The following is a 27,970-nucleotide window of genomic DNA, read 5'->3' as shown; positions in this document are numbered from 1 at the left end:
CTTCCCCCACCTGCCCGGACAGGGACCGCGAGGAGCTTCACGGGGCCTCCACTGTCGGCATTTCAGGGACAGGAAGGAGCTAGCCTCTGACTTCGCGGAAGCCAATGCCTGACCCTCCTGACCTTGGCACTCGCGCTGCTTCAGCTTCTCTGGGGACAGAAAGCCGGTGCGCTGAGGTGAGCATTAAAGTGCTAAAACACAATCCATAAAATCAATGCGCCTCTCCAACCCGCTACCTGCTCTCCTTACCCTACTCTCATGACAAATGACGTTTCCTAAAGATGCGACGTTTGGCTTTTATTGTGTGTAATTCCAGATTCCCAATTCCAGTTCGGCTGGTTGTCCCCGAAGGCCCGCCGGGAAGCCCCCTTCCCCGACCCCAGAGCCTCGCACACTCCCCTGCTCACACTCACACGGCAAGCACACGCCGGGACAACTCACACTCACGTGCACACTCACGCACACACACTCGTGCGAGTGCACCTGTGCCAACACCTACACTTGCCCGTGGGCACACACACGTGCACGTTTTGGAAGGCGGTGACCTGGGCAGGGAGGCGAGCTGGAGCTCCGGGTCTCACCGCCGAGCACCGGCACCTTCTGCACAGTAGCGGCCGGTCGGTCCGCGCTGCTCCCTGACGGAGAGGCTCCAAACAGGAACCGCTCTGTGCCTGCCTCCCTCGTGTCATCTTTAAAGGGGTGACGGCCCAAGGCAGGGTGGTAGCGCCACAAGACGGAACGAGGCCAGGCTGGGAGGGAAGCGGCCGGCTGGGAGTCCGCAGACGAGCAGGGGCGCACCTGCCGGGCGGCGCTGGCCTAGAGGAAGGTTCCTCCTTCCAACAACCCGCTGGAGGGAACCCGCCCGAGGCTGCCGCCGCCGCCGCTACTCCTCTGCGTCCTGCAGTTCCCTCTGCGTGGCTCGGAGGAGGTGCCGAAGCTTCCGGAACACGTCGCGGGCTGCTCTCGGGGGGCTGCGCGCGGTGCTGCGGGGGTCCGCGCATTCCTGCACCGCGTCCCGCAGCTGCCGCTGCAGCGGGAAGGACAGGGCGGAGCTGCCGAGACTCGAGGAGAACCAGTGGCGGAAGATCTTGTCGCAGATGACCTGAGGGACGGCAGACGGGGCGGTCAGTGCAGGGCCGCGAGCCCCCCGCCCCCACCGTGCCTGCAGGGAGGCCTCTTCCCGCGGGGGCAGGGGGTGTCTGGTCCCAAAGCTGCCGTCCCTTCCAGCAGCAGGACGGGAGCCCCGCGTCCAGCCCTGGGCGCACAGGGAGGGCTGGGGTCACCGAATACACCTCCCGAGAGGGAGCGGAAAGGGCTGATGACCCGCTGCCCGTGAGGAGCGGCCCCTCGGCTGAGTCACCACGACCCTGAGGACTGGCTCTGCCGTAGGTGGACCAGGCAACGGGCAATGCCCGCGGGACGGGACTGTCTCAGGGGTCCGGGGGATGTGTGGCTGGCAACGAGGGTCACACGTTGAGATGCACGGAGAAGAGACTGTCCTGGAAGGACTTTGAACCCTTTTATTTCAGGAGCAGAAGAGAAGAATTCAGCCAGCATCTCACAGCCGAGAGTTCTAACAGGACACGAAGTGCCCCTGAACGCGCAGATCTCCTGAAACCCTTCCCGTCAACACGCGGCCTGTTCCCACGGCTCTCCCAGGCCCCCCACGCTGGGCGGGCTCCTCCCAGGGGCACCTAATTAATGTGCTTTATTTTTCTGTGTCACACTGTCTCGGACTCACTGAACAGAGGCCTCTGTGTTGTAAAGCTACTTTTCACAGAAGACAAGCGACGAACTTCTGCTTCCCACTCCCTGCAAGGGCAAAGATTCTTTTTAAAAACAAATTACTGTACAATATATTATTAGTTTTGATTTAGTGGTCCATGATTCGTGGTAGGGTGACTAACGTAATACAATTAAAAAAAAAAAGGAAAAAATACATAAATAAATAATAAAAACAAATTACCTTAGTTCTGTTTTATTTGCTAATCCATACGCAAAAACGTTCAGTGTCCCCGAGGACAGACCATATGTAGGTCCTAGGTCTCCATGCTGCTCCCGGCTCTGGGAGCCCATCCCTCCCTTGAATACCCTTCCAGACAGAGTGCGTGCGCAGGAGCCTGTGCGCGCTTCTCCCTTCCCTTCCACTTTGCGCAAAGGCGGTCTACTACACACTTCCTCAGCTTCCGTTTCCGTTTGACCGAACCCCAGGGGAGACATGGAAATGTCAGTTCTTACGGGGATTTCCTGTTCGCTTTCATGGCCGCACCGCAAACATGTGGGAAGATCATAAATTATTTAACTAGTTCCCTACTGGTGGAAATTGAGGCTGTTTACTAACTTTTGCTGTTATGAACAATGCTGCAAGAAATATCTTTCTTGCATGTGATTTTCACTTTGCCCATGCCAATAAATTTCTAGAAATGGAATTTCTGGGCCTAGGGGTATGCGCATTTTTTGTTTAGTAGATATTGCCCAATCAACCCCGTGAAAGTTGTACTGAGATATGCTCTCACAGCCACGTATGATGAGAACAGTTGTCTTCCCCACGGCCCAGCCAACACGTGTGTTATCTTTCATTTTTGCCGACTGATGGGTAAAAATGGTTTAATTTGCATTGTTCTTCGCCGTCGGGTGAAAGCTATTTGTGTTTCCTTTCCAGTGAATGTCAAGTCGATGTCCTTCGCTCACATTTGCATCAGACTGTTGGTCTTCTTCATATTAATTTGCAGACGCTCTTTATATTGTAAGGACATCCCCTCTGGCTGGCTTTGGCTGGCTTCCTGGAGAGTGGACTCTAAGAGAGAAGTTTGCAGGCAGGGATTTATTGAGGTGTGCTCCTGAGAACCATGCCTCCATGGACTTGAGGGAGAAGGAAATCTTCCGGTGTTCCTTACTGAGGCCGGACCCTGGGCTTTGCGTAGACCCCTGCTCCCACCGACCAATCCCTGAACGCTGCCACTGGCACGTGGAGTAGCCACAGCAAAGAAGGTCCACTGGGGAAGGAAATCCTGGGGGGCAGTCTCTGAGCCCCGACGGCAGCCGGTACGTGAGGACCCCGTCCTCTGCTCTCCTGATCTGAACCAGCAATTGCAAACGTTTTACCCATTTTCTCATTTAACTTTTAAATTTTGCTTGTATCTGGAGGGATTTTGTTTTGTTTTGTTTCCACTATATGGATTTTTCAAGAGAGTGAAATCTGTTGGGAGTTCTTCCTACAACCTCTGAGTTGTGTTCCATACTCAGGAAGGCCTTCCTTCCTGTCGGATGGTATTTTCAATTCTCCCAGTTTTCCTCTGGTACCTTTAGGTGAATTGATCATTGAACCCTCTGGAAATCAGTTTAGTCAGGGGTGAAGTCGGAGCTACCCAGCGGACCTACGCCATTCCTCCATCACCCAGCCACCTTCTGCTGGCCCGAGAGCTACCTGTCGTTACGTCGAGCTCAGAAATTTTAGAAAATTCTATTCCTTTGCTCTGTCAGTTGGCGCAGGGATATTTTGTTGAGTAAACTTTTAAGTTAGAAAAGGACTACGTTAGGAGGACATAGGGAGGCCAGCAAAGGGGTCTGCTGGCCGCTCCATCCAGGAGACCCCGATGGGGTCATTTGACCTACAACCCATGGGGCAGACGACACTGCCTCCTGCCGTCCCTGTCCCCACTGAGCATATTGAGCACAGGTGGCATGGAAGGGGTGACCTGGGCCATGTGAGCGGGGTGACCCACACAGAGGGCAGCGGCTGCCCCCAAGAACGATGTCCCCCAGCCCCCGCGGGGGCAGCCGCCTACCTGCAGGTTGCTGTTGACTCTTTCTGCTCCACACTTGTTGACGCGCAAATCACACTTGGAAAAACAGTCGAAGAAATTGCAGTCTTCGTCTCCCGTGCAGTTCTGCTCAAGAATTTCTCGCATTTTAGGTTCAAAAAAGGCCATGTCCACATCGATGGCCACCACCTGCAACCAACACAGCACACGGCCATCAAGGGACTCCGAGGCTCAGCACCGCGGGGGCTGGGGCACCCCCTCTCCGCGCTGGCAGCGCAGGTGCCTGTGGGCTGTGGGAGGGCAGAACGCTGCCTGCCGGAAAGGGGAGCCCGGGCCGTGCTGGGGCTCCAGCTTTGGTCACACAACCACCTGGCATTGATCATATTGCAAAGCTTATGATTACGTTTTTCAACCTCAAACACTTCCTCAGCTTTAAAAGTCAGATCTCTGAGGGGCGCCTGGATGGCTCAGTCAGGTGAGGGTCTGATGCTCGGTCAGGCCGTGATCTCGGGGTCCTGGGATCGAGCCCCGGTTTCCGGCTCAGCACTCACCGCAGAGTCTGCTTGAGGACTCTCTCTCCCTCTGCCCTTCCCCCCCGTGCTAGCTCTCTCCCTCTCAAATGGATAAATGAATAAATAAAACTTAAAAAAAAAAAAACAGAATCTCCGAAATGTCTTAAAAATAAATTAATCCCCTCTCCATTGCTGTATCACTTTGGTCTCGGACCTTCAAGGTTCAGCCTCATAAAAGCTGTGAGACCCAGAGAATTTATCTCCATGAGTATCAACAGTGAAGAAACCGCCCTCCTGGGGCAGATCTGTGGGTGTGACGGCGACAGCAGGTGGGCAGGACCTACGCCGTCTCCTTGGTGCCTCTCTGTGACCTGAATCCACCGGCTTCCCACTGACTGCACGGATGGAAACTTGGTTGCAAACGGCAGCACCAACCGTCTCGCATTAGGGCTGATGCGCACGGACCCAGGTCCAACAGCATCAGATACAAAACGCCAAAATGCCAAAATGCCACTGTCGGCAGGAGGCCACGGTCAACCCCCTGGAATTCCAGATTTCTCTTCTTCGCTTCAAACCAAATAGGCTTCCAAACCAGAAAAAAAGACGAATGTCTACATTATGCAGATTTACCTCCACCACCTGAATTTAAAAAACAAAACCACAACAAAAAAAAGATCTCAAACTTGATAAAACCTGGATTCTGCCCAAATCAAGCAGTTCATAGCTTCTAGGTATTAAAAAAGCTTTCAGAAGACTTGATGAATTTGATGGCGTCTGTGGCGTCTCACAAGCCTTCACAGGCTGTCCTCCGAGCACCGGCCCTTCCTTCTGCCTTTGGTAGCATCCCAGCAAGGCCTCGTTGGCTGGGGTCCATTTCCTCCGCAACTCAGCTGTGTTAGAAGCTACATTCCCCAGTTTGGGTTTTTGTGGTTCACTCAGGAGTGATGCCAGAGGCAGTAAACTTCCTTGGGGGATGGGTCAGTAAAACAGAAGAGGGAAAATAGTTTCTTTCAAAATGTATGGAAGATAATGAACATAAAAAACAGGAAACGTTTCGCTACATAAGAGCTTTCCCTAATGACTAATTCAGGCACAGCAAACAGAAATTACACTTTTAATCAATTTTCCCTATCTCGTTATTTAGCCAAAAGAAATAGCTAATTTCACTATTTACCATAGCTAATACACTAAAAATACATTGGGCTGTGCTCATGAATCTATTGTCCTCATAATTTATTAACAGGACCACAGGGCCTCCCTCCTTTCTATACTTTCTGGCAACCTCCCCAGCCTCCCCTGGGCCCCTACACACACTTTCCCCTCCTTGTGACTTCTCACTCCCATTCCTGATTGTTCCCTTCCCGTCTCCCAGGGAGAGCCAGATTTATTTTTTAATTTTTAGCGTACAGTGCAGAACGGATTACGGCTATTGTAAGCATAACTCCACACACCTAAAATAAGAGCAGCAGCCACGCCAGCAGAAAGAACTGCCTACGGCTTCTTGAACCACGTCAGGAGAACCCTAACGGCCTCCCTGCACGAAACGACACAACTCGCACCTTCATCAAACTCATCCCGCTTCAAACTAGAAAGGGTTGATGAGAATTGTCTCATTCCCCACTGAAAGGTGTAACTCTCACGTAGGACACGTATGGGATTGAAAGGAGCACGTGCTAGCCATGTTTGGGGGGCACAAAGCAGTGGTGTTTCCCAGGTTTTCCTTTGCAACCGCAGATAAATTCTCAGGACCTGTCAGTGGGGCCCGGAGACAGGGAGTGACTGCAAGTCTCCACGTGCTACCCCGAGTGTCGGAGCCAGCGGGTCTCGGTGGGGAGGTAGAAAATCTGCATTTCTAATAAGTTCTCTGGTGATGCTGACACCGCTGGGTTTCATTTAAAGTTATGAAATCACAGGGCAAGTTAACTTCTTGAACCTCAGTATCTATAAGGAGGTCAATAATGCCGGGGTTGGCCAAAGGGGACCCTCTGTCCTCCCTCGCCATTTGCCCCTGAGAAGAGGAGGTGATCTCAGGCAGAGGCGAGCGGGTGCCCCAGCACAGTCCACAGGGCCCAGTCTGGGGCTAGGTCAAAAATCGCAGCCATTATTTCATTGAACAAATACGTCGTGCCTATCTACACAAGATGCTGGAAGGCACAACTCTAGTGCAGTGCACAAGCCAGCAGCGTGCCATGTTTCCCTTTCCCCCAGCTCCTACAGCTTTTCCTGGGAACCCAGCCCAGTCAGCTTCCCAATTCCCTCAAATGTTACTGCCCCTGTGGATTTCCACTCACTGAAACTCCGCAGTACTCACTGGATGAAGAAACCGGTGTCAGATGAGCACGGGCCCCGGAACTGCCAAAGCCGGTGGTGTGAGCAGACACGCCACACCCCCTTTCCCAGGGCCTTGGGGTACCCAGGTTCCCAGGACTTCTCTGAGAAAGAGAACGGTGGTCCTTCATGTCCTTTATATAAACTTACTGCTCATGAATTAGGGAAGCTTGGCCAGGATTTCACCTCCAAAATATACGCTGGTGGAGTCCTGGGGTGTCCCTCCCCTTCACAGCTTGGACCATGTTTAGAGGTCTCGTGGAGCTCGGGATGCTGCGGACAGAGCTGAATGCCTCCAGAGTGCAGAACCTTCTGGAACCTCTCAGGTCTTCCCCATCCACACTTGGAGCGGCCCCCAGCTTATCAGTCCCTCTGGGGCTGCCACGGACCAGGAAGGCATTAGGACAAAGCAGATTGGGCCAGTTGCCACAATGCTCTTTACGGTGACAAAGGCTTGACTGGAGAAGGGGGTGACTCAGGGGGCAAATTTAGTTTTCTAGATTCCAGGCTGTTTTAAGAAGGCATTCCTTTGCCACCTGCCGTGAAAACCCTTGGCTGGAAATAAGAGAGCCCTCTTTTTTGTCCCTTTCTGTTTTTAATCGGGATGAAGAGCACCATTCCTCCAGGACCCGGCACGCTCAGCGGCCAGCCCTCTGCTGTGGCTGAGGTCCCCTTGGCCTCATTGCCAGCATCGCCGTTATGAGCCACCTTGTCGCAGCCTGGGAGGGACGACCAGGACACAGCCCGCTCCCACTGCCAGCTGCGCACTCACACCTACGTCTTCTTGAGCGGTCCCGGCATTTGTCCCAGCACAGGGGAAGGACACCTGCGTTCAGGCACCCGGGTCACCCCAACAACAATGCGAAGCTCAGGTGTAGCCCAGCCGGGGTGAAGCGGGAGGGGGTTGTCGTGCAGTGAAACCTGGAACTCCCTCTGGCTGCTTTCCCGGCACGTTTAATTCCCTGCACACCTGTGTTGCCCAAAGTGGGAGAGGGACTTCACCGACCCTCCAGAGAGCAGCCCGGAGCCAGGCACTTCCACGCGGGCAGAGCCTTCCCCGTGCAGAAGGCACCAGAACTCCAGCTGTCCCTCTAGAATTCTCACCTGGGGAAGGGAAACTAGAGCCTGTCCAGGAGGAGCGTATCAGGAAAAGCCTGCCACAATCCTAGAGCATCATCCAGCACAGCCCCCAGAGGCCCCCTTTCTCCGTCATCCTCTGGAGCGCCGCGTCTCCTGAAGACTGCGTTCTGCCCTCAGCAAGAGCTTGCTTTCAGGTTAGGTCTTCGGAGAAACCAGAAGAGGCCCGAAGGAGGACGAAGCTGCTGTGGGCGCCTTCGCTATCATTCCCCGCCCTGGGAGGGGCAGGGTGCCTGTGCTCCCCAGAGTCTCTCGTTCACTCCCGAGAGGAGGTGCCCTGGCAGGTCTGGCTTGTCCAGGCTGGGAGCTTGCCTGAGGTTGCAGTGCCCCCCGCCCCAGGCTTCAGAAACCTGCTCCCCGACGCTCCGGCCCCGCACGACCCCCACGCCCTGCCCCCCGAGCCACTCACCGTGTAGTCACTCCTGATGGCAAAGTTTTCCGGCTTGACGTCGCACAGGTGGAGGCGGTGAGAGAAGTCGTCCTCGAAATGGCCCACCATGTCCAGGAAGCTGAGCGCCATGTCGCTGACGGCCTTGGCCTGGCCGCGGCTGCCCCGGGGCCCCCCCGCCGCGCCCTCAAGCGGGAAGAGGGCCCGGTGGCGGGGGCTGCCGGCTGCCAGGTACTCCACGGCGTAGAAGTGGCCGCAGGAGCCCAGCACGGGCAGGGCGTGCCGGCTCAGGTCCTGCAGCAGGCTGAAGAGGACGAACTCCTCCTGCTGCAGCAGTGACCACAGGCTGGCCAGCTGGCCCCGCCACCGCGGACCGCGCCCGCCTGGCCACAGGGGCCGCAGGCTGCCGCCGGGCAGCTCCAGGCCCAGGGCGTTCCGGACCTCGCCGGCCACCAGCAGCAGCAGCTCAGCCTCCGGGAAGTCCTGGGCACCCTCGTCGGCCGCGTCCTCCAGCAGGCCGAGCGGCGGGAAGCTGGAGAAGGCCTCCTCCTTGGACTTGAGGATGACGGGCCGGCCGCGCCAGTCGGCCTGCAGCACCTTCTTGCCGCTCTCGTAGTACAGGCAACGCCGGTACAGCAGCTTCCCCGCCACGCACAGGTCCTCACAGAGGTCTCCCACCAGCGCCCCGCCCTCGTAGTCCCGGCACTGGAAGGAAGGGGACAGCGGGTCACAAGGCAGGAGTGGCCGGGCTGACGCCAGGCAGGGGAAGGGAGAGGGGCAGGGTCGGTCCCTGCACAGGGCGCTGTAATCAGCAGTCGAGAGAAACCTCATGGAGGGACCCACACGGGCTGTTTGGGTCAGTGGGTAATTCACTGAAAGTTAGGACTCTTCGCGGCTCAGTCGGTGAAGCATCTGGCTTCGGCTCAGGTCATGACCTGGGGTCCTGGAATCAAGTCCCGCATCAGGCTCCCTGCTCGGCAGGGAGCCTGCTTCTCCCTCTGCCTCTCCTGTTCCCCCTGCCTGTGCTCTCTTTCTCTCTCTCTGACAAATAAATAAATAAATTCTTTTTAAAAAATTAAGAGGAGGGGCGCCTGGGTGGCTCAGTGTGTTAACGCCTCTGCCTTTGGCTCAGGTCATGATCCCAGGGTCCTGGGATCGGGCCCCCATCAGGCTCTCTGCTCAGTGGGGAGCCTGCTTCCCCCTCTCTCTCTGCCTACTTGTGATCTCTGTCAAATAAATAAATAAAATCTTTTAAAAAAATAAGTGGAAGTGCTAAAAGAGTGTCTCATATTTATTACATTATTCAACGAGTCCCAGGTCTTCAGAATCGGGACACTGGAGGCGAGACGTGGGTCCCCCCACTGTGCCCCTGTCCAGCCACGAGATGCTGGAAAAAGCCTTCCACCAGCTGGTGACAGTTCCCTCAGCTGTCAGAGACAGGGCTGGCCAGGTCAGTAGTCATCGACCATGGCCATATGGGCAGGTCGCCCTGGGGAGCTTCGAACCCCCCCATCTAAGAATGGCTAAGTCAGATCTGGGCAGGGAGTCCCCTGTGAGCCTCAGCTGGGGTCAGAATAGCCACAGTAACAGCCCTTCCGGCAAGCATGTTCCCGCAGCCGGTGTCTCTGACACCCGGTGTTGCGGCCTATAAGGCCAGCAGGTCTGGAAGGAGGGCAGGGGTTCGGAGGAGCGCCCTGTGCAGGAAATAGAAGAGGCTGCGTGGTCGGTCATGTCAGCAGGGCAGGAGAGAGGCATGAGGGACGCCTTTCAGAACACGGGAGCTATTCTGGAAGCACAGGGCGCCTTTGGTCCCTGGCGGAGGTGAGGAGGGGCCAGGAGCCCTCAGACGGCGTTTCTCCTAAACTTCAGCGGCTCTCGAATGGGTTCCACACGAGGCGACCAGCGGCCTCCCCCAGCACACCACAACCATCCTAGGAAGACAGACCAGCCAGGCCCTGGCTGGTGGTCCTGCTGGGCTGTGGTCGAAGACGGAGGACAGTATACAGCAAGGTGGAGGACTGCTCCTCTGGTTTTGGTTTTAATCTTTCAGGAAAGCCAACCCCCTAGACCCATCCTTACTAGGATCTACCTCCAACTGTCCCCCAACAGGTGCGTCTTCCTTCCACGTGAGCAGATGCTGGCCTCCCTTCCTAGAAGTTCTGCTGCCCAGGAGATGGGGCAGGGGGTCCCCCTCACTCCCATCAGGTGACAGACAAGGGCCGCCATGTTGTTTCTCTCACTGTCGCATGCACAACCAAGTGCCCTGAGTGACCAGCCGCAGCTAGAGAGCGGCACTGCGCAGACAGCAGAGTCGGGGCCCAGAGTCACGCTGGGAGGGTGGCCTGGCTGGACGGTGGCCTCCTGAGCAGACTACGCCCGCCCCGGCTCTGAGGCTCGGATTCCGTCCCTGCGTCACCAGTCTGCCTCCCTGGCTCAGTTTTCGGACCGGCCGAGTGGGAGAAGCGTGTGGAAACCAGTTATTTATTCAAGTGCGAGGCGTCCCGAGAGGCTGCTCCAGAATGGGCAGGTGACATGCTCCGCAGAGACTCTGGTTGTGCCGCGCCGGTCAGCTGCGCTTCATGAGCCGCTCAAACTCGGACAACGCGCTTCCAGGGCCCGGATGGAGGAGCGATCCCAAAGGCCCCGAAGATCTGAAATCTACAACGTTTTTGTGACCCGCGGGGCCTCACGTGGTACCAAGCCCCACTGGAGAGTCCTGAGGCGAGTGCTCGGCTCCGTGTGAACTTGGGTACCCGTGCCGCGGAACTGTCCATCGCTTTGATTACTGGTTCTGTTCTGTATGCAACATGGGAGGTCTATGATCCACATTATTTTTCTAATGCCCAAAAAAGGGGGACTTCAAAACCATGCCCGGCTCCAGAGTGCTAGCTAAAGCCCTGTGGACCTTTATAAAGACTCTAGGTCAATTGTTCAAAGTACACATCACCAGAGTGCTTATTAAAAAGAAATATTCCTGGTTCTTAAAACAAGTATCTGGATTTTCGGGACCATTTTAGGCAATAGCAGTCCACACCATCTGACCCGATCCTGGGGCTTTCTGCTGAAGGACACTCCCGGGAGCCATCCCTCCTCTGTGGGCTTCCAGTATCACACCTTGGGTGGTGGGTGTGTCGCCCTGGCCAAGCACAAGGACGCAAGTGACAGAGGCCTATGCGCGGTCATGAACGGACCCCGGCGCTTGGGAGAGCCAAGCTGGGCTGCCGTTTTTGTCTTTGGAAAACACACGCCCCTGGTGGCTCTGTGTTAACAAACACCTAGACATCTGTGTTAAATACACGTGATGCTGTGTTCATCTTGCCATTTAACGGAACACACGCTAGTAAAATGCCATCCTCTGAATTCCACGGTCTGGAGTCAGGAAATGGGTGTTGAAAGGATCGGGACCCTTTGAGTCATTCACTCTCTGCTTAGATTCATCTCCTTATCGCCCCTCGTAAGACATGGCCACTGACTCGGGCTCGCCGCAGGGCTCTGGATATTTTTAGAGGGGGGGCCAGGGATGAAAGGTGAAGTGTTCTCGCTATCTGGTGTTTGCAGAGTTCCACATTTCCTTAGTAAACCTAAAAATACTTTTTATTTTTAATTTATTTAAAAATTACTTTGAAAATTATTTAAATTATTAAAAATTAAAAATATTTTTTAAAAATAGTTTTTTAAAAATGTCCTTATAGAGCCCCCAAAATTCCTCTAAGTATGGTACCCCAAATTATTTGATTCAAGTCCATAAACATTTCTGGAGTGTTGTCTCATTTAGAATTGAATCCAAAGTGCTTCTGAATGAAGAACAGAACCGTTTGGTGGGAGAAGGTAAGTCCTGAGCTGGGAGCTTCAGAATCCTGGGACAACCCGGAGAGAAGGGAGGAGACAGACAGAGTCCACTGCACTGTGAGCAGCGAGTGTGCAGGGTGTCAGCTACGATGTCCCAGAGGCTTTACTTTCATCCCGAGCTGTGGCCAAAACTGCCACCAGCCAGGAGAGACACCTGCGGGCCAAGGAGACAGCTCCACTCCTCTGGGACCAGGAATGGCCATGGGCAAGGCCTTGCTGCTTCAGCCACTCATGGCCACCTTCAAATCAAGAATGCCACTCCCCCGACTTCACCCAGCCGTGTGTGAGCTGAACCCCTATCCAACTACAGGTACCAGGCTCAGGAATTCACATCACAGAGGCAGCTGCCTTCCGAACCCATGAGAGCAGAGTATGGTCTGTACAGGATCTTAAACAGCAGGCTTGGCCCTGGGGCAGACTGGGCTTGCCTCCTGGCTCTGCCCCATACAAGCTAGTGGCTTGTTTCCAGCTCTGTAACATGGGATGCCCATGGTGCCACAGGAGACCTGTGAAGGTCAACCAGAGTCACAGGTTCAAAGGACCTGTTTGTCTCCATGAATGCTACTTGTCTCCCATCTCTCCAGCCCTGGTCATAAGAGGGGGTGGGAGGGAGACTTCTTCTGGGACAGATGCACCTGAACTCAATTCTGAGGAGACTTCTTCTGGGACAGATGCACCTGAACTCAATTCTGAAAGCCTAATTGCAGTGTGCTTAGCAGATAAGGAGAGAGGGGGCAGTTTCATTGCAGGGACTAAGCCTTGCAAAGAGCCAGAGTTACAAAGCAGTGTGGTATGTTTAGAGAACGGGATATGGTTCAGGGTTGTGGAAAGTGAGCGCAGGCACCTGTGTGTGACCTGTCAGGCTGTCCTATGAAAAGAATGCCGTGTCTCTGCCAGAGAAAAATGCTTCTACCCTGCAAGGGCCAGATCAACCTTCCCCAGGTGGGAGGGGGAGAGGGGAGGCAGCCCGGTGTCCCCTGGGGATCCTCATCTCCAACCTCGGCCCGCAGCTCCCAGTCCACAGACTCACGTGCCCCATCCTCTCTCCCACTGGCTCCCCACCACAGTGTTTTCTACAAAGCTCTCCTGCATTGATGAAATCGAGTTCAAATCGAGTTAAAATCTATACAATTTTGCCCCTGCATGTTCTGACAGCTGTTCCAATCAGGAGTTACAAGACATTTTGAACAATGGCATAATCATCGAATTGGGCATAGACCCTATCCGTTTTGGAGGGGCACATTATTTGGGGCTGTTTTCCTGAAGCTTGGGGTAGGAGTGGCCTCCCGCAGAGCTGACAGCTTCTGGACTGCAGTGTCAAGCGTCGTTGGGAAGGCCAGGAAGCAGAGCGAGGTGCCCAGGACCCCGGAGGGCCTCCGCTACCTTAGGGGAGGTCTTGGGTTTATGATGTCACTTGTGGTGTCTGTGTCACCTCGCTCGTCATAGGAGGTAGCTGACACTAAGGCAGGGTGTGCACTGTGTGGTTGTTCCAGAGTGGCTGCTCATCGTCCTTCCGGGTGATGTGCATTAGCCCTGCGGGTCCCCCTCTCTTACAGAAACCGAAGAATTCAGCGCGGGGCTCCGCAGGCTCCCAGTGCTGCGGGGAACCTGCAGGTTTCTTTGGCATATCTGTATCTCCTAAAGCCCGAGAAGAATTAACTTAGCCTTCAAACACCAGTGAACTTAAAGGACAAACTACAGGTCTACAAGCTAACTAAAACCTGCCCTCATGAGAGCAACGGTGAAATCGCGCAAGCACGTCCTACTGAGGTGGCTGTGCTGGAACTCGTGGAAGTGGTTTGTTGCGCGAAGTCAGTGTTCAAAGTCCCTTTTCTCTGAACAGGACGGGAGCTGCCAGCTTGGGGACAGGCACGTCTCTGCCCCCAAATGCGCAGCATACAGACCCCACAGGTATCGCGTTTTAAAATAAACTGAAAAATACAAAAGCAAGTTAAGGAAGTCTCCTTATCTTGACGGGCCCTTTCCGGTTGCAAAGACTCAGTGGATCCGCATCCGCAGTGGATCCGCGTCTGTGGACCGTGTGCGGCCCTACGCCCGCGCCTGGAGCTCCCAGTCCCGCGAGGAACATCCTAGCGGCTGGTGCTTAGAAACCCTCCAGCTCCTATCATGGCTCTCGGGCAAAAACAAAACCCGTCCACTCCAGTCGGAGAAACTGCTGCAGGGGTCTCAGAGGTCAAGCCCGAGGGCTGGGTTTTCTCCTGCGCGTTCCTTCTTGTTTTTAAAAAGCTCGAAGTTTCTGTCCCCTTAGCAAGACAGCCCGAGCTAGAACTGCGCTCCTGGGCGGTGAGCTGGGTGCTGCCGCGTCTGGGGGCAGTCCGCCCGTCTGGGGGCAGTCCGCCTGTCACTGCGCAAACCTCTTGACCTCTGGATGGCTCAGAAGATACACACTGCAAACACGGCCAGAGCACCGGAGGAGCAGAGACATTCCCTGCTGTAAAATCTTTCTGGATGCTGCAGTCCCACCGGGGCCGTGGGTTTCTACCACAGCAAAGAAAGCTAAGCCTGTCCTGTGAAAAAGCAATCTGTACTGGAGGCAGCGAAATTAAATTACGTCAAGACCTACAGAGCCAAAAGGGAGTTCACCCTTCTGAACAATGGAGCACGTGGGAATATTCTGGGGAGGCCTCGAAAAGGATACGCTATAGGAGGATGAAGAATACCCAGTAGGTACTTGGGGTTTTCAGTATCGAGGAAGCCACCTGTTGCCACAGAGTCTCTGCTGTCCCACTGCTCAGGGTCCCAGAGAGGTCTCAGAGAGGGTCCTTCCTACTCTGCAGGACACACTAAGTGCGTGAATCGGGAAAAGTTGATCTATATCTCTGAGGCTCAGTTTTGCCATCCGTGAAGTGAGGCGAGTCCAAGCACACCCCTCGCACAGGGGATGACATGAACTAATACACAGAAAGCCGCTTAGCCCGGGGCCTGCCCAGAGCAAGCCCAGCGGGGACCCACAGCAACACTTCTCTGCTGCTATGTGCAGTGCTCTGCCCACGGAACAGGAGCCAGGCTCACTGACGCTTCCCAGCCTGGACGGCCCCAGACACAGCTCACGAGGAAAGGAAGGCTCTAGAAACCTCACAGGAGAGCTGAAGAGGGCTTACAGATGTCTTGATTATGAGATGTGCTGAAAAACCACAGCAGAGGAGACAGCAGTCTGACTCAGAAACTCCAAAGCTAGAGGACCCAGGGCTCAACTCCTTGGAACGACTCCAGTTGGCTCTTCCAACTCTCCCCTCTCCCAGCGCCAAGAAGTGCACTGAGCTCCCTGGGCAGGAGGGGGGCCGCCTGGGGGTGCCAGCAGGCCGACTCCCAGCTCTGCACCTTCATCTCAGACTCGCCCGCCGGCCAGCCAGGGCACCTGCCACACTGCGGGCCTGGGACGCCAGCAAGAGGGCAGGACTCCCCTGGCTCTGGCAGGAAGGGAGAGGGTCCCCTCTGGCTCAGCAGCAGTGCACCCCTTCTGTGCTTGGTATTCAGACAGAAAGCTAATGAGGGTCTGGAGAGCAGTCAGAAAAATAACGGCCAGTTTTCTTGTTAAGGACAAAAGCCAGGCAGAATGAATTGAAAGTGCCTAGGCGCCTGGAGACAGAGGGCCGATTCAGCATGAGTCCTGGGCGGCCACAATGCCAGGCTCTGCAGGCAGCCAGGGCCCAGCAGAGTCTGGGTGGCAGAGACGGCGGCGCCGTTCAAACCCTGTTCTAGTTCAGAGTGTCCTGGGGCCCAGGGAGCCAGGGTGCTGGGCGGGGCTAACACCCACAAGTCCTGAATGGAGAAGGTAGACAGAGACCAGGCAAGGTGGGAGGGAGAGCGAGCCAAGCCCTGAGCATGCGTGAGAAAAAAATGGCCTCGAACAGGGTGCCCAGGTGACGTTCCCTGAAAAATCAGTTCGTTGGGACGACGTCAGATGAACTTCAGGAAGACAGACAGAGAAAGTATTTCCGATTGTTCTTGGGCAGGAGGTGAGACCAGCAGCCTTCAGAAGCAGAGCCCGTATCTCCAGCTTCATGTCAGACTAAACCAACCCCTACTGGCTGCCATTAGGATGTATCAGTAGAGCCTCTAACCAGAATTGGTTTTAATTTATGAGCTGGAATGCTGGGGAAGCTATGATAGCAATTACCTAAATTGTATTGGGCCATATAATTTCCATTAGTTTTTTTCCCACTTAACCAAAGATAAATAAGTGAAAACAGCATTTTCATTTTAATGTAAAAGATTATTGTATTATCTTTGTAAACAGGTGTTCCACTCTGGGATGGGGAATTCTTTATGTTCATTTAAGTAGTGAATCAGTCCCCCCAAAAGAAGAGTCTGTGAAAAAAGAAGAGTCTGTGGAAAAAAGCCTTGTGAAAGGAATTTTTATACGGGTTACTGAGAAAGCTGATGAGTTGTTGCAAGTTAAAGAAAACTTGCTGGAAGGTCAGTGCAACGGTCCATTATGGTGGATAATGGTGACTGACTGACAGACAGATGGAGGGAATCGGTGATGAGGGTTCCACCTGCACCGTGAGCAAGAAATGATCAGACTCCGTTAGAGAATATGATTTCTTTGAGTTTGTATATTTCACTCACTTCTTTAGTTTTTCCAATTTCTTAGGCTACGAAATTTTGAAAACTTACAGTCTCAAACCCCCCACCCATATGTAAGCAATTGGACCGTAAACTTCCCATGCGTTTTTGGAAGATTTCTTAGAAAATAGATCATCTTTCATGAGAAATGCTTAGATAGATGGTCCCTGTTTTGGGAAGTGAACAAGAGCTTAAAAAGCCAAAGGGGCAGCCTTTGCCCGCTGTCTTCACCTTTTCAGCTTTCCTTCCGGGACCTCTCCCTTTTTCCAAGTCTTCCTAACGCCCATGATCTTCCGGACCAAACGGAGAGACTGAGGAGCAGCCAACGTTTGGAAGGGACGGATAAGCATCTGGGGCCCGGTGCACACCACAGCGGCCTGCCCAGCCAGCTAGGACAGCTCAGCCCCACGCTTGTTAGGACACCGCTGTCTGGACCCCACGAGGGGGTCTGCCGGGGTCTGCTCGCCTGAGCGCAGGGGGCCCGGGTCTCACAAACCGCGTCCGGGAGAGCCGCGGCTTTGGGGCGCAGGGAGACAAGGGCCCTACCAGCCCTCTGCGTTGGGCTCGGCGAGAGGCACCCAGGTTGGAATCGCACAGCAGCCGCCGAGCGAGAGAACCCGAGAAGCAGAGGCGTGGTCCCCGCTGGCCCCGAGCCTCGCCGCCCGCCCGCGCCCTCGCCAGCGCCTGCAGCCGGACCGCAGCACACGGGACGCCGGCACGGAGGGGCTGTCGGGAGACCCGGAGCGGATCGGCAAACTTTCCGAGCGCGGGCTCAGGGGCGGCAGGAGAGCAGTTGGGCAGGAGCACGGTCTTGGGACAAAGGACCAATTTTGGCGAACCGGGAGAGACACCTCCGCGCGCCCGCAGACTCTCGGGCAGAGACGGGTCGTACGCACCGGGCCTTCCACGCACCGTGTCGGGACAGCCAACCCCCCCCCCGGGACAACCCCCGGGGACCTCGACCGCGCCCGACTGCCCCGCTCCCGGGTCCCGAAGAGGGTGTCCCGCCCCAGGCCCCCGGGGAGCGCGGCGCCGGGGAGCGCGGCCGCGGGACCTACCAGCGCGGCCAGGATGCGCCGGCTCTTCTCATCCGTGCAGCGCTCGGAGAGGACGCCCGGGTGCGCGCGGAGCAGCAGTGCGGCCGCCAGCACCCAGCCCGCGGTCCACGCCGCGCAGGCCAGCAGCGCGCCCCGCCCGCACCGCCCGCACCGCCCGCACCGCCCGCACAGCCCGCGCCGCCCGCGCCGCCCGGGCCGGCTCCGCGCCATGACCCGCCGCCCGCGCCCCGCGCTCCTGGGGCGGCTCCGCGGCTCGGCCGGGCCCGGCGGGGGAGGGGGCGCGGGGGAGAGGCCGCGCGAGGGGAGGGGGAAGCCCGGCCGCCCGGCTGCCCGCGCCCGGCCCGTCCTGGGGGTGGGGTGGGGTGGAGTGTCCGCGGGCCACAGCCTGCGCGCCCTCTGGGGCGCCGGGGGAAGGGGTGTCCGCTCGCGGCTCGGGGGGTCCGCGCGCTGCTCGCCCTGCTCTGCCCGCCGCACCCCGACACCTTTCCACTTCTTTTTTTTTTTTTTTTTGCACCTTTTTTCCAAGAAGACCAGTTCCGCCTCTTAAACAGAATCCGCAGAACCCGCGTAGATTCAAACTCTCCCGGTTCCCACTCCTGGTTCCTCTGCGGACACGTCTTTAATGCAGACAAGATCTACCCCCTGCTCTGGCGGCCGCTCAGCGCCCGCACACTCTTGTTACAGAGCAGCCCCCACCGCCACCCCGGGCCAGAGCCCTGGTTGCTCTCCTCTGCAGCTGCATCCCAGGCCTCCGCGTTTGCCCCTCTGCTGGAGTCCTCCCTCTCTCCCCTGCGAGCTGGGTTCCCTCCGGGCTCTTCCCGGGGGTGAGACACGCGAGCGGGCCTAGAGCCAAGGGCTGGGGCGGTCCGGACATCTTAGCGATCCCTGCCCTCCTCTCCCAGGTAGCGTCCGGCATCCCACCGCTATGGTCCAGGGTGCCAAAAAACGCTGGGGCGTCCTTTACGGGGACAGAGAGTGCCACACTCTTTAAACGTTTCCACTTAACCCTGGCTAGGAGAAAGCAAGCGTTCACTCAATGTGTCTAAATTGTATTTCTGTATATTTGTAACATCATCTGGGGAGCATGCTTCCTTGTTCCAATCCCAGTCCTTACATAAAATAGGCGGGCGCCTCCACCAGCAGAGCCGTCTGTGGTTCTTGCCAGCCCTCTCCACCCCACACGGAGCTGCTCCTCCATTGCCTGAAAGCCTTTCTCCCCCAGGGAGAGAGTCCGAGGTGGGTGGTGTCCTAGGAGGTGAACTGTCACAGCAGCAGGCCTCTGAAAGCTGCCCCCCACCCCACCCCGTGGCTCACGCATTCACTTTAAAAAGCTTGTTCCAAGCCTATTCCGTGCCAGCCCAAAGCCATGGCCCTCCTGCCTGCTCTCTGTCTGAATTTCCATTCCTGAGTGTAGGAATCACAAGAACTATTCCCGCCCGATCAAGCATTCTGTGATTCTCCTCGGCAAACTGGCTTCTTAACCTTGCCTATTCTGCAGCTCACGGTTTAACCTTCATGGCTGGGTGGGAGAAGCCTCTAGGAATTGGGAAACATCAAATTAACAAACACTGAAGGAGCCTGTGGGGACAGGGCCGATATTCCTGACGCCGTAAACACTCGGACGGGGTCCCTCTGTCCACAGCAGTGACGGCTGCTGCGGCGCCCTCTGAATGACCAGTTCTCCCACTTCCCAGGGCACCCCCGAGCAGAAGCACTACGGGGAGCATTTTGGTAAGCTGGCCCTGTCGGAACTTGGTTGTCTCATTTCAAAATAGTTGTGAAGCCCAGAGAGCATCCACGGGTTTTGCTTGAAAATCTTGATGGCGTAAAGTTGATTCCTATTCCCATGATTTTGGGGGTCTGGGGCAGGACTAGGAAGAAGAATGAGGTAAAGACGTGCGAATACTTACTCTGTACAACCTAGGAATAAAAATCACAGACCTTGAAGTCAGAGTTAACAGCATTAGGATTTGCAAGTCAGCTTTTACTTTCCTAAGTTTTAAAAAAAAAAATGCCAATCACACTTCTTTTGGCATTTTATAAAGAAAAAAACAGGAGAACAAAATTATAACTCCCCAATAAAGAGATCCTTTAAATATTCAGCATTGTTTGGACACAGATGTTACAGTGCTCCCTAGACCAAAATAAAGTCCTCAGAAGGCAGAACCTTGCAGGCTGCCGTCCTGCTGCACGGTTTGTGCACTGTGCAAAGCCAAGTGAAGAGGTTGATGGGGCTGAGGCCCACCAGAGCTCCGCTCACCAAACCCTTTTTCCTAGGGGCCTCATGGAGGGGTGCCTTTTTGAATTCCCTATCCCAAGGAGACATTTTTGGGTATTCACATGAAGGTGACTTGCAGGCCAGCTATAACCTTGATATTGAAGATCGTCCCCCGGAGCTGCAAACAAACAAACAAACAAAGGTGTAATTGCACAAGCAACAGAACATGAAGCTTTGGCTTCACGAACAAAGAAAAACAAGTTAGTTCTCATCTCCCAGAGAGCTGCCGGCTGCACGTTGGTGGCTTCAGCAGGGCTCTGCCATCCTGCTGCATGATTCAGAATGACTGGCAGCCTTTGTGGACCAGGAGGAAGGGATGGGCGGAGCTGGGGAGTGGCTTGGCCCAGTGCCTGCTTCACATCAGGTCGATTTCAATAGGCTTTGACTCCCTGAAAAAAAAAAAATTGTATGAGACCCAAGAACTACTTCCTCCTACTCCCTTACCCAAACTTTGGAAAGGAGTCATAATATTAGAAGTGGCTGGGCCCAGAGATCCCTTCAGCCAAGCTGTATTCATGCAGAAATTCACAGGGGAGTTTTCCTCTGTCTTGAAGGAGGTGAAAATTTTGCTCTGCACCCCCCCCCCCCACCCCACCAAAGCAAAAGTCCTCAAGCAGAGGGGAGGCGCCCATGTTCTAGAGTTCAGGACCCATGCTCCGGGCCCCGGCGTCAGGCACACAGAGCTGAGGAAATACACTATGTGATCAGGGTTTGTTTGTTTTAATTAAGCACTTAGACTAGACTGGGCCATTCAGTTATTTCTTCTGTTAGACGACAGGCCACTTGAGGGGAAGCACTGTCTTATTTTATGTGGTAATCCCAGACCCTGATCAGGTACCTGATACAAAGGGTTATCTGCTGAAGAAGTGAGTGAAAGGTCAGAAAACGTTGAGCCCCCTTTGGAATTTTTCTTGAGAAAGAGCTTTTAACACATAAATATTTCTTCCTGATTTCCCCGAGGCTAAACTGAGCAATCCAGACACATCGCAGGGCTGGGAATATGTTTGAACATATCTTCTGGGTTCTGAACTCGTCTACTGGCAGTTGAACTTGTCACTGAGAAAAGAGCATGAACATTTCACTTATAGGCCGTGACGGGGAAGAGAAAGGTAAAGTGCTGTGTTTCCTGACTTTGATTATACAAGATAAATAGGTTTCTTAGCGTAGGATTCTGCTACATTTGCACATACATTGAGCTTGTAAAAATATTTTTCTTTCTCAAAGGACTTGGATAATGACAAATATGCCTGTTTTTAATACACTACTTGACATATTCACATGCATTCGCTTGTACGATGCTCTAAGCAGCCTGGCAGGTGAATGGAGAAGGTCACTATCTAATACTTCACAGGAAAGGGCATGAGCTCTTTCACAGGCTCCTTAGTGCTGGTGGCATGTTAGAGGCTTCTAGACTTGATCTTCTGATTCCTGTTTCGATATCGGAATAGCCACTCTACAAGTGACAGTGTAAAATTTCTCTGTGTGTCACCATTACTTGTTGACATGTCATGCCGCCGGCCAAGAAAGTTTCAAACGTTTGTCATCTTCAACAGTCATTCGCAAAATTTATCCCTGGAACAAGATTTCCTACGATCTGTTTCCCATCCCAGCCATGGCTGCCATGTTGGCCCAATGGCGAACTAAAGAAAACGCGACGCCGCCTTGCAGAAGGTGGTGTGTTCCGGTCGCTTGTGAACCTGTTGTGGGGTGAGGGAGGGTCAGCCTGAAGAAAAGAGTGGATCGTCAAACTTCCCACCCCACTCAAGGAGAATCTCTCTTCCAACACATTGGCACTTCAGATGGGTTAACTACACCATCATTTGGACTTGACCGTATCCGTGTTCTTATCTTGCTCTTGTCTGAAGTGATCAGCCCTACTTTACAACTGTGAGCTGGGTTTGGGGAGGAAGGATAAGCGACCCCGTGTCTGGGCCAGCCTGGGTCGGGGATCAGGGTTTAAGTCTCTCTGGGAATCCTCTGCTGCCAGAGGTCGGCGTCCCAGGACGTGGGGGGATGGAAGTTAGGACGGTGAAAAGGAAGGCACGGCTTCGCGTGCAGTCTTGCCTCGCGTCCTCAGATTGTCTGGTTTACGAAGCTCAGCACCCGTTTACCCTGACTTGAGAGACTCCAACATTCTGGAAGGAGCTGGGCAAAGCGGAGGCTTCAGGATGTCCCTTACAACACACGTGGACAGCAGCCAGTTGGACGTAACCTGCTGTGTACAGTAGGGATTGTTTACGTACACGTCCATCTCCCCTAAGTGGACGATGTGTGCCACCATCCGAAACCGGGATGTGAAGTCCGTTTGATCGGAGAGCGGTCAAAGGAAAATTTATCATTTTCCCTCCCTTGTCATCACTCACTCCACGTCTCCTCAGGGAATCACGCCCTCTCCCTCTCAGTCCCTGGGCTTGATCTCCACTCACAGTGGGGGGAGGGGGAGTGGGCTTGAGACAGAGCCTGCTGATGAGGGCAGCACCTTCCCCAGCCAGCCGGCGGGAGCCCCAACGGGCCACTGAGAGCCAAGGGGACGCAGTCCTCGTTGGAACTGATGGGAGGGGGCTCCTTTCCCCGGAGATGCAGGCACCAGGGACCACGGCAGAAAGAATCTGTGGGAGAATAAGGCCAGCGTCCAGGAAGGATGGTGGAGGGCTGCCTTTGAGCACCTGCCTTTCAGTTTCCCAGTCCATAAAATCTGCAGGGCGGGTTGGTTTTCTGTCATTTGCAATGGAAAGAGCCTGAACCAGTACAGACACTCACAATACCTCTGAGTGAAGAAGCAAGTTTCAGAACATTACATCCCACCCAAGGCTTTCTTTTTTTAAATGCATATCATATATTTTTGTATGTCCACCAAAACTTATGGAAAGAGACATCAAATTGTTTACAGTGTTTTCTCCAGGATGGAGGAAGGGCAGGGGATTGCATTTTATTTTTTACATCAAATTTCTAATTTGATTTTAGACAACACATTATTTGAAGAGACAGTAAAAAAGCACTGCTATTTAAAGAGATGAATTACTGGAGGAGAAGCAAGCCCCAAAGCGCTGGTGTCTGTAGCTTCTGGTCTCATCAGCAGCTGTGATGCTAGACATCTGAGAGGTGCAGCTCTGGGCTACCCTGAGCCACTCTCTGAGCACTAGTTCTTCTGAGATCTTACAGCCTTGCTCATATTTCTGTGATAACACTTAATGTGGTAGGAGCACTTTCATTCACCTTCGGGGGAACAGTTACGTTACAACACAAAATTCTCCGCAGGGCGATATGCTGAGTCTCCGCCCTTTCCTGTGCCCCTCAGACCACCCAGGTCCCCCGAGGGAACCCTGCCAGAAGACGGGTCTGCAGCTCTTGGTGCCAAACCTATGCTGATTCCAGGAGCACCTGCTAGGTGTTGCACTCCAAGCGTACCCAGGGACCCTGAAAGGACTTGATTGTGCACGGGTGATGGAGGGGCAGCTGGCCAAGCCATGGGTTTATATCACGCTTTCTCTTTTTCATTTTTGTCATCTTCCAGGGGCCAGAGTAAATCTCTCATCATCTGCCCAGAAACTCGCGACGATGGCTCCCGCCCGTAGGAAGAGGGCACACACTCTCCTCCGTTCTCAGGACAGGCAGCTCCTAGACCAGACCTCCTCCACCTCACGTGCTCTCAGACCGCTGGGTTCCAGTCAGCACCATTTGTTTCTAACAGATCTATGGAGGCATATTGACATGCCATGAAATCTCCCGAGTTTTAGGTAGATAATTCAATGATTTCTAGCAAATTTACAGTCATGCAAGCATCACCACATCGAATTCGGAACATGTCTACCATCCAGGAAAGATCTCTTGCCCGTCTACGTTCGCTGCCTGTTCCCATCCCCAGGCCCAGGCGACCACAAATCTCCACAAATCGGCCTCCACCGATGTGTTTCTTCCCAAACATTTCATGTAAATAGAACCGCCCCACAGGATCTTTCCTACCGAGCTTCTTTTCACGTAATTCAGTGTTTCTGAGGTTCACCTATGTAGTGAACGTATCGGCACTTCATTCCCTTTGTATTTGTGGACAGTTTCCCGTTCTACAGATCTTCATCAGTCGATGGACGTCTGCGTTGTTTCTGCTCTTTGGCTACTGTGAACGATGCGGTTGTGAACATTTATGGATATGTCCTCTTGTGGACCTATGTTTTCATTTTACTTGAACGCCTAGGCATGGCTTTGGTGGGTCTTATGGTAAACTTACGTTTAGCTTAAGAAACAACCAAACTGTTTTTTAGAACAGGTGCCTTGTTGTACATCCCCATCAGCGATGCGCAAGGGTTCCAGTTTCTCCCCGTCCGGGCCAACCGTCCTTGCACTGGTGCTAGCCGTCTCCATGGTTGTAACGGGGCATTTCGTTGTGACTTTAAACTGCATTCCCTTCATCGAGACTCTTCATTGTCCTTTTCAAGGTCCAGAAGTGGCCTAGAGTGGAGGTGACTGCGCCTTCATTGTCCTGCAAGTAGTCCTTTGATGACAGAATCACATTTTGGAACCGGAGTCCAGGTCCTCTCTTCTGGGAGGCACTGCCTCGCTTGCAGTTGTGGAAAGAGCCCACATGAGAAGGGAGACCAGAGCTTGTCCTGGATTTGTCAATGGCTGCAAAGAGAAAATGGAGCACTGTTTCTTTGCAGGTGCTGCACAAATTCAGCCCTGGGGAACACAGGCACGCAGTGTGTTCTTTGGTCTTAGAACACCAGCGATGTTGGTCAAGGTCAGTGAACTGAAAACGGACAGACACTCAGCGTTATTCCCTGTGCTGTCTTGAATGTAGCGGATCCGGAGCCACTCACTGCAGTCTTCGCCGCCCTCTGCTGCCGACGCCTTCGCGGTCTGCTAAGGTCGGCCGGAAACCTCCGCGTGAGATGGGTCACCGTGCTCCTCACAGGGCTCGCCTTGGTTCACAAGCCTCTGGGGTTCCCTAACGACCTACAGTTGCGCCACATTGTTTGGGACAAACTTTAGGAAATGTTGAACCTTTTCTGGCCTCTGCTCTCACATTTTCACTTTGACTCAAGACACAGCTGCTTGGTGGGGATCTCCCCCCAGTGGAAGGGGAGGGCAGGGAGCCCCCGAGCGGAGCCAGCCGGTCCTTCCTGCTCCCGCCCCGCACCCTTGCCCCAGCGACACCCGACACACAGCGCTGTCTTCAAGAGAGCACGTGAGGGAGATCCCTGCCGAGCCCACTGCATTCACATGGAAGCGCCTTCCAGGGAAAACATGTCTCGTGCTATTTGGCACAGAGATGCTCACATGAGGGTCCTTAGCAAAGGGGGACGTTCCAGAATTCGTTATTTCCCTGCGCGTCTTTGCAGAGAGCGGTGCTCCACGGCGAAGCCAGCCTGGAGAGTCCCAGCTCTGAGCGCGGCCCAAGTGAGTGGGTATCTGTCACCCCAGATGACAGGAGGCTCCCGGAGCTCCTGATGGGTCTCAGCTGTTAAAATCAGAGAAGCCGAAATGCCGTGGCTGTGGCTGCTTTGCCAAAGAAACGTCCTGAACGTACTGGTAATCGTGGAGTTAGGCTCTGCTGCCGAGGGTCACTCCGTGTCAGCAGAGGAGAAGCCCGGTGTCACATCACCCCCCTGAATCCCGGCTCTCCAGGCACTGCTGACGGCCAGCAGGGGCTTTCGCATTATTGCATAGACAGGGTGGTGCCGTCCAAGCCCCGCTCCCCAGAGAGCATGGCACAGCCTCTGCTCGTCTCTGGTAACTTCCACCTTCTCTGTTCTGGACGCTCTTCTGGGCGCCTCAAAGCCGATGCTGTCCCAGCCCATCCGGTAACCTCCTAGGCCAGGAACTCAGGGTGACCTGTGGCCCTGTCCCTCTCTCACACCCAACACTGGATTTTTTTTTTTAAACCAGACTGTTTTGTAGAACAACTTCAGGTTCCCAGCAAGGGTTTCCCACCCCTGCACAACCTCACTCTTTGCCCCTGCGCCAAGCAGCACGTTGGTTACCATGGACGGACCTCCATGGGCACTTCAGGGCCACCCAGAGCCCGTGTCTATGTGAGGGCTCCCTCTCGGCGCTGTGCGTTCTGCAGGTCTGGACGAACGGACAAATGATGTCGTATATCCACTGCTGCGGTATCAAACAGGGTATTTACACTGCCCTAAAAATGCTGCGTGCCACATCTCTTCATCCCTCCCTCTCCCAGCCTTGGCAACCCCTGATTGTTTCACTGTCTCCACTGTGTTGCCTTTTCCAGAAGGCCGTGGAGTGGAAAGCATACTGTTGGTAGCCTTTTCTTAGTGGTTTCTTTCCTTACTCCGCATTTAAAATTCCGCCATGTCTATCCATGGCTTGGTTGCTCTTTTTTGTTTTTTTGTTTGTTTGTTTGTTTTTCTTAACACTGATTAATATCCCATTGTCTTGGGGCACCTGGGTGGCTCAGTAGGTTAAAGCCTCTGCCTTCGGCTCAGGTTATGATCCCAGGGTCCTGGGATCGAGCCCCGCAGCGGGCTCTCTGCTCAGCAGGGAGCCGGCTTCCCCTCCTCTCTCTCTCTGCCTCTCTGCCTACTTGTGATCTCTGTCAAATAAATAAATAAAATCTTAAAAAAAATATTCCATTGTCTGGATGGAGCCCAGTTTCTTTATCCATTTGCCTATGGGTCCTCCTCCCCGTCCCCACCCTGCCACTGGCTACACACCTTCCCGTGGCACCTGGGTGGTTGCATGTGTAATTTACAAATCTGGGTCTTCCACAAACGCAGGGATTTCTTGAGGGAGAAGCAGTGTTGTGTGTCCTGCATTCCTCGGCTTCCAGCCCAGGCTCCGAGCAGGTCCTCAGATGTCAGAGGGGAGAGGTCCCAGCAGCTCCTCTCGATGACCCTAACCTTGGGATTCAGAATCTGATGAATTTTTATAAACTTGTGGAAGACAAGATCCCAAAGATGCTAAAGGGAAGTGAAGCAGTTTCAGAAGTCGGCTAAAGAATTACAGCATTGTTTCTACACCGTTCCTGCGGGTACTTTTTGCACAGACACAACATAGAAACAAGAAACTTTCTCATTGTTTAAGGTTTCCTCTTCATATCCCACTACCAGCTACAATTTTTACAGAACTAAGAAGAGCTTCTAAAGGGCCAGTAAAGGGATCCACGAGATGCCTCCTTAAACCTGCAGGCGCTTCCATAAGGCTTCAGGATAATTCTGGCACCGAATCAATGACAAACGGACGAGGTACTTCAGGATAAACTCTGAAGATGGCCCATACATACATGGATGGCTTTATGCGTTTTTCCCTGGCGATACTCATTTTTAAAATAATAAGACACGTGTCTGAAAGATATAGAATTCCCCTTTAGAAAATATGATTTTTTTATTGTGGTTAAATATAAAACATAAAATTTGCCATCTTAACCATGTTTGGACACGCAGTTCAGTGGCACTAGGTGCATTCACGCTGTTTAGCAACCTTCTCCACCGCCAAGTCTCCAGAACTTCCCGTCTTCCCAAACTAAAACTCTATCCCTATCAGACACTATCGCCCCCACACCCCAGCCCCTGGCAACCACTAGCCTGCATTCTGTCGCTGTTAAGGTTGACTAATTGAGGTACTCCATAAATAGAATCATTCAAGTTTTGTCCTTTTGTGTCTGTCTTCTTTCACTTCTGTCCTCGGGATTTAGCCATCTGGTAGCACATGTCAGAATTTCCTTCCTTATTAAGGCTCTATAACCTTTGCCGTGCGGAGCAGACCACACCTGGTCTCCATTCATCTGTCTGTCGACACCTGGGTGGAGTCCACCTTCTGGGTCTCAGGAATGATGCTGCCGTGAGCAGGCGTGTAGGTAGACCTGCTTGAGTCTCAGCTAGAATACAGGATTGCTAATAAAGAAAAATCCTCAGCAATCATGAAAGACAGCCTTCTGGTAAAGTATGACTGCCTCTGTGAAGTCAGAAAACGGACTCCATGCACAGAGCATGGCTGTTCTGAGTGCAACTAACATCGACCAGTGGTGGTTTCTTAAAAAGTTACAAAAACTGTATTTTACACTTGCCAAAGTACAGGATTGCTCAGGATGAAAATCTCCCATGGCGAGC

General features: G+C 53.9%; 1 protein-coding gene across 1 annotated transcript; it reads right to left on the bottom strand.

Annotated features, from left to right (window-relative positions):
- Window positions 1–836: 836 nt before the first annotated feature.
- Window positions 837–17,836, bottom strand: DIPK1C (divergent protein kinase domain 1C). Its single transcript, XM_032311158.1, has 4 exons — window positions 17,627–17,836; window positions 8,151–8,834; window positions 3,789–3,953; window positions 837–1,102 (listed from the first exon to the last, which is right to left on the bottom strand). Exons 1-4 carry the CDS (start codon window positions 17,834–17,836, stop codon window positions 884–886), a joined length of 1,278 nt encoding a protein of 425 aa, XP_032167049.1. The 3' UTR covers window positions 837–883.
- Between the last annotated feature and the right edge of the window lie 10,134 nt (window positions 17,837–27,970).

This window comes from Mustela erminea, chromosome 13 (assembly GCF_009829155.1).
Source record: "Mustela erminea isolate mMusErm1 chromosome 13, mMusErm1.Pri, whole genome shotgun sequence".
Lineage (NCBI taxonomy): Eukaryota > Metazoa > Chordata > Mammalia > Carnivora > Mustelidae > Mustela > Mustela erminea.
Note: the sequence above shows the minus strand (reverse complement) of the source record. Positions and strands in the feature narration are given on the sequence as shown.

Bases quoted from the DNA above. Each gene is read 5' to 3' on its own strand.
- DIPK1C (XM_032311158.1), bottom strand. From the start codon at position 17,836: ATGGCGCGGAGCCGGCCCGGGCGGCGCGGGCGGCGCGGGCTGTGCGGG. The intron at 8,835-17,626 runs GTAGGTCCCGCG...CCTTCCTTCCAG, and splicing joins GGCGCATCCTGGCCGCGCTG to TGCCGGGACTACGAGGGCGG. The intron at 1,103-3,788 runs GTAGGCGGCTGC...GCCGTCCCTCAG, and splicing joins GAGTCAACAGCAACCTGCAG to GTCATCTGCGACAAGATCTT.